General features: G+C 34.6%; 1 protein-coding gene across 1 annotated transcript in view; it reads right to left on the reverse strand.

Moving 5' to 3' along the window:
- Nucleotides 1-588: 588 nt before the first annotated feature.
- The window catches only part of LOC108688881, a 12440-nt gene continuing 6428 nt past the window's right edge, over nt 589-6600 (reverse strand). The window contains exons 4-5 of the mRNA XM_018195411.1: nt 6109-6213; nt 589-4448 (exon numbers count right to left, since the gene is read on the reverse strand). Coding sequence (XP_018050900.1) covers nt 589-4448; nt 6109-6213 — 3965 coding nt within the window. The remainder of the gene's footprint in view (nt 4449-6108; nt 6214-6600) is intronic.

The raw sequence follows: 6600 nt of genomic DNA on the forward strand, positions 1-6600 counted from the left end.
ATAACGACTTTAAATGTACATCTCACTATTTGAAAAGCAACGTAATGTTTATATTTATTCGATATTTAAGTATGTAAAAGTAATATTTTCTATAAATTTTTAATCTTTTTGTAATATAAAATTATATACATATAAGTTTCATATATCAATTAATATTTTTAAAAAATCGTTATTTATTTTTAAACAATATAAACATCAATGACTAACATACCGTTTATTTTTTTCTAATTCTAATTATAAGAATTAGAAAAAGATAAAGGCATTCATAATCGATTCTTATATTTAAAATCATCTTTTTTTTTAAGATATCATAAGTCAATCACAGAGTCAAGTTTCATCTTAAAACATTGATGATTTTGAAATAAGAATGGACTATCAATACCGACCAAAGAGTAAATTAAAGCAAAATTGAATTCAATTTATCTATAAGATAGAAATAAACATTAATCGTAATTCTCGAAGAAAATCAAGGATCAATTATAGTTGATTGACATTGAAGAAATCATCAAAGATATTTCAGAGATTTCTAAAAGTTCTTAATATATTTTGTATTCTTCAGAGATCTCTTAAACATCTTTTGAATTTTCATTATTCGGAGTCCAAAGTTTCATTTTTTAAAGCTTTGTTTTGCACAATGCTGGATTCGTTTCCGTCACTTTCACCGGTGTGCTCGTCGATCAATCCTCCGAGTACTGCTTGAACGTACTCCTCACGACCTTCCTTGGTATCTAAAGAGAATCCCAGAGAAGGAACAAATTCAGTTTCGATGGTGGTTTTTACGGATTCGGTCGTTGTAGTCGTTGCGATCGTTGTTGTCGCCGGTCTTGTAGTAGACCCTGGACTTTCCGTTTTCGTTTCGTTAGTTTCATACTCACTCTCTTCTATCGGCAAACCGGTCTCGAAATTCAAACTTCTCTGCACTTGCGGCAGATCGAAGACGAGTGGTCTATAGATCAAATCACCGTGATAAAGAGGCTTTCCAAAGTTTTCTGTCAATTGTTCTAAAATTTTCTCCTTCTGAAGTGGTCGAGCGATCTTGTTTTCTGGTTTCGATTGACCTGTCTTCTGTTCCGTGACATTGTTAAAACTAACTTTTGAAAAAACATTCGGCGGCTTTAAATCAACGTTAATAGGTGTTTCCGAAGTTTCATCCAAGAAAGATGTCTTAGAATTTGCATTTTCGAACGGCGTTCTGGCTCGTGAATAATCCAATGGGCTCCCTGTGACTAAGAATGGTTTATTAAAATGTAAATTCAATGATTCAGCGGGTGTCTTCAACGTTGATGCTTTAGGACTCGTATTCTTGTACGTCGTTCCAATTTGTGGATAATTCAATGGTGGATTTGTTGTGTCGTACGATGATTCATCAAGGTTCAGATTAAATGAATCTTTTATACTACTTAAATCTTTCGTCGAAAATGGCCGCGGCAATCGATCTAATTTCAACAATTCCGCCATCAGTTGGAGAAGACTCACCATACTCATATTCGAATCCGATTGTTCAAATTCACTAGTTGTATCGTTTTCAGTAACGTAAAAACTATCATTGCTTGCGTTATTTGGAGAGGCGTGACTAGTATCAGGAAATTTCGACGTATGCAAAATGCTACTAATTTCTGTTTCTGATGGCTCGTCAGATTTGATAATTTCGAAATCATTCAATTCATCCTTCAAAAGGGAATCCGATCGCTGCTGCTGAGCGATCAATCGACTAATAAAATCGTCAGAAGTCGTCTCTAGATCGTCGTCTTTTTTTACTGTGTATGCTACTTCATATGGAGATACTTTATATGGATCCTGTTTATCAATCATCTCTTCGATTTGTTTTAGAGATTCTGAATAGATCGAGGATGACAGATTACTCACTGTCGTTTCCACCGTCTTTTCTATCTTCTTTTCCGGATTTTTAATTTCTAATATAGCTCTCGGTGTAATCGTCTTCAAAGTTGTACTAGCTACATTAATATCACTATTAATCGATTTTGTGGTAAATGTCAAATATTTGTCGGGAATAGATGTCACTGATTCTTTGGACAATTTTAAACTCTTCGTGCTTTCAGGCAATTTTAGATTCTTCGAATTATCCGAAAAAATTAATTGATCCGAAATCTTCGTAGTCGCTTTTGTACCAATCGAAATTATTCTTTCGTTTACACTTGGCGTAGAAACTGCAATTTTAGGAGTGCTAGAACTCGTTTCACAGCGGCCTCCTTGCTTGTCAGAGATTGAAGAACATCTGAAATTTTCATTTATTTCCTTTTGAATCTTGATAGCATCTCTAACAGTGAACTGGAATCCCGTGTTGTACTGGGTCAGGATATTCGCTTCACTGTCGTTCTTCTTTGAAGTTGTCAAAGAACTCTGCGTTCTTTGTGAGTCTACGGGTTTTGTGTAATCCAATTGTTCTGTATAATTTTCATTTGGCAGGGCAAAGCCACCGAATTCATCACTGTAGTCGATAATCGGCGGAACTATATCAGTCACAGGAATGTCGACAATTGTCGATCGATCATGCCATGTAGAAACGAGCCATGGAATAGGTGTAGATATTTCAGTAATTACTTGAGCAGTCGAATGAATCCCTGAACTAGGAGTCTCTAAAAAGCTTTCATCTGTATAATCAATCAGCTCCTCGTATATCGGCGATTGATCCTCGTTGTTTCCAGCAAATGTGCTGGAAAATCGTGGGGTTTCTGTGATCGTCTCAGGACTCCAGGAAATCTTAAAATTCTCATCGATCATCGTGTAGCGTGTTTCTTCAGGGACGTTGATAAGAAAATTCCTTTGTTCCAGTGGAGGCTTTATAAACTGCGCTGGTTCAGGAACCTCGAAGTTAAGATTTATTCTGGGAACGGACTCGTGATTGAAACTGGAATTTGATCTAGTCGGCGACAAGTTCTGGTCCTCAGCTGTGCGATTGTCATTAGATGAAGACTGAATAATTCCGCCATGAATCTCATCAATGTTTCTCTCAGTCGAATTTATTGCAGATATCGCAGTTATCGATGTAGTCATCACTTGTACAGCGTCAACGTCTTTCTGTTTCCAATTTTTCAACAGTGGAATCATCCCGTGAACAAAACTCCTCGTCGACAAGCTTAAGGTATCCTCATAATCTTCTGTCGATCTATCATCGCTCGTTTCGTTGAAGATATTCGATTTTTTCAAGTTGTCTGATAAGTTCACATCATCCACTTTCTCATAAGATTCCGAAGAATGATTTAAAACTGTATGCAATGGAATAGGAGTGGTCGAATCTTTCCATTTGTCTTTTGACACCTGGTATATAGGATTTTGATTTTGTATAATCTTGCGAAATGGATTATTCAACGCTCGAGCAATTCCTATACTATCTTTTGTTTCCAAACTATCTTCTAAGTTCTCCTCGCTATTATACTGAATTATTGGCTTGTCATTCTGCTGTCTGAATACTTCATCTTCATCAATGGCATCAGTTACGTCAATCCTGAAATTCGCCTCTGACGTCTCTTCGAGATGGACTTCATCATTCTTGAAATGAACATTGTCGCCTTTTTGATCGTCGGTTATCGATGACGAAGCATTCTTCGATTTCTTCAGGTCGTGTCCCGTTTCACTCTCTCTTAAATCAATCTTTCTCATGTCGTCATTCTGATGAGTAATCGTAGGAGGGGTCACCGGGGTTTTGCTCTGCGCATAAAGATGATCGGAGCTATCCACCATCAGATCTAGCTTACTATAGGCCAATGTAGAAGGTCGATAGGTCGTTGGAACCGTAGGCGAATAGAATCTTCTGGTGGTAGTGGTAACAGTAGGAACAGTAGGCGCGTACGACGTCTGTAATTGATTGGTAAATCCGTCAGGTCCATGATAGTCGTTTTGAAATTTATTACCACCAGATCTATCTTGATAATCGTGCTGAATGATCGCTGATGCGTGATAAGGCGATTGTCCCTTGTTTTCGAGGTGAAGCTTACTTTGATACGGATCATTCACTTTCTTCTGTTGATAATGAAGATCATAATTGAAAATCTGCCGCGCGTCTTGTTGAGAATAATCCTCGAAACCACTCGGCAGGTCATTTCCGGTCGCCTCAACGGGCGCATAATCTGTGATCCTACGAAATCCGGGCGTGTAGCCCATCACAGGTCTACCACCGAGCGTGGAATAGTCGATCCTGGCGCCGCTGTCAGGATCCACCAGGCCATCCTTGGTGACATCCTCCGCAGAAACTTGCAGACTGATCATCGCATAAGCGTTTCGAATCATCTCGTCGTCGTCGATCTGATAGTTATTGCGATTCACTTCGAGGTATCGCTTAGTGGAGGAGCAGTCGACCTTGGTCCACCAATCGCAGGTCAGCAACTTTTGGCTAAAAGTTGAGCCGATCGGACACAGGAAGGAGGACACCAATACGTCATGGCACACGTGAAAGACTTGACAACCGGCCGCTTCGTCGGCGTAGTAACCTGTTGAATAATCGTTGAATAATCGTACAAGCGAATTTTCGAATTACAATTTTTATGCACATTTCTTATAATTTTCGAATTACGATTATTTTTATGTACATTTCTTATAATTTATCTAAGAATAATATAATATTCTATTAAAAAAAAAAAGATTATGTGAAGAATCATAATATTTTCAAAAATACCAAAATGGAAGATTATAAGTCTCGCGATGAAATTTGTATCAATATTATTCCCGTAACATTTTATATGAAACTCGTACTTTTAATAGAAAATATATACTAGAGAAAATTATTTTTGCAGGATAACTATAAAATGTAATTATAAAATTTACTTAAAACAATTTTAAAAGCAAAATTAAATTTCTTTGTACGCGCGCATAAAACATAAATGAAACGAATATTCAATATCTCTTTTTAATATTAAAATAATTCAGAAATGAATAATGAGCATATGTATTTGACAAAGTTAATTAAAAATAACAAAACATATATGTTATGATTTCGCACTCAACGATGTACCTATGTTATGCAACATGTGTTATGTATATTACATTATTTTATTGAGTGCGAAATTATAATATTAAACGTTATATTATTTTTAGTTTGTGTCGATTGGGTGGTAATTGGATTATGATCGAGCGATTTTATAAATGGATGTTCATGAGGATTAGAAATTTTCGTTATATATGATATAATTATGTATATTTCATTTATGTAACAACTGTACGTCATCTTGTTACGATGATTCTTTTTCTTGCACTTCATCTTTCTCTCGGTGGATTATCTAATATCTGTGATCAAGAAATAAGTAGTTGAGATAACGCAATATCACGGAAAATTAAATAAAAATATATGTACAACGCGTGCTCTTACTTATAATCAAATGATAGTTCCTTGGTGCATCTATTCAATTTAACAAGAAACCAATAATAGAATGGAAGTAGAAAGCGATTTTTTACCTTAGAAATTTTATTTTAAACTAGATCACTGCCAGACAGAATAAAATTATATACATTAGTGATTTTACAGGATTTCAATTACTCAGTTACATTACGATATATGAAAGTATACATACATCTACTTATATTATAATATGACTTATATAAGTTGCCATGAAATTTGCAAATTATAGTAAAAATGATTATAAAGGTTACGTTCCAAAATTTACTATCAATTTTTACTAAAAATCTATAGCGCACATAATATAAACTAAAAATTTTCAGTATTAGCAGTAAATTTTAGAACATAGTAAAAAATCGCACGAATAAAATTGAGTCTTTTGCTTTCATACATGAAATTATTTCATTTTCTTAATTAAAAACTTAATTCGTGATTCAATAATGATTTTATCAAAATAAAGAATACTGTATGTGTAGAATATATTATAATACAATTGAAAGTTTTCAATATAAATATGAATGCGGTAAAAGATAAAATACAAAATTTTTACTAGAATTTATTCGAAATTTAAAAATATATTGAGCGTATATATATTGCGTAATGTTAAATTTTGCATAAAATAAAGAGAGGGACGATGATTTCATGCACGCAGAATAGAAACGTTGCATTTAACAAAGCTATCAATATGTCATAACGCATAAAAATAAGTGAAATGGTATATGACCAATCGACTACATAATTTATTCATGTATATTTACCACGTGAACGTCCTTCACACGTGAATCCTGTCTGAGGTAATGTCATGTAGGCGGGATAATCGATCCCTGGCTCACCCGGCACATTTTTTCTGATGTCAGATAGGTCTGAAAGAGAAAGAAAGAGTGAGAGGTAGCAGATTCATTACCCTACGGCAAATCAAGCATGCCATTTAGGAATTTTCAAATTGATGAGCTCTCTAGAAGTAATGGTTTTTCCAATATGTAATCGTTAATGGAGCTGCATAATTTATACAATTTTTTTGAGACGAATTTTTTTTATTTTTTAATTTTCTTGTAAATAAATCAATAATACATTCAACAAATATGATTGGGGAGATGTATACAACATTTATATTTTTTTAAAGTATATAAATTTATGAAGAAATTATACATAAAAAGTCCACAAAGAAAAATATCCCCGAGAAATAGAGAGAGAGAGAGAGAGAGAGAGAGAGAGAGAGAGAGAGAGAGAGAGAGAGTGTATATATATTT

The sequence above is a fragment of the Atta colombica genome, unplaced genomic scaffold, assembly GCF_001594045.1.
Source record: "Atta colombica isolate Treedump-2 unplaced genomic scaffold, Acol1.0 scaffold248, whole genome shotgun sequence".
Taxonomy (NCBI): domain Eukaryota; kingdom Metazoa; phylum Arthropoda; class Insecta; order Hymenoptera; family Formicidae; genus Atta; species Atta colombica.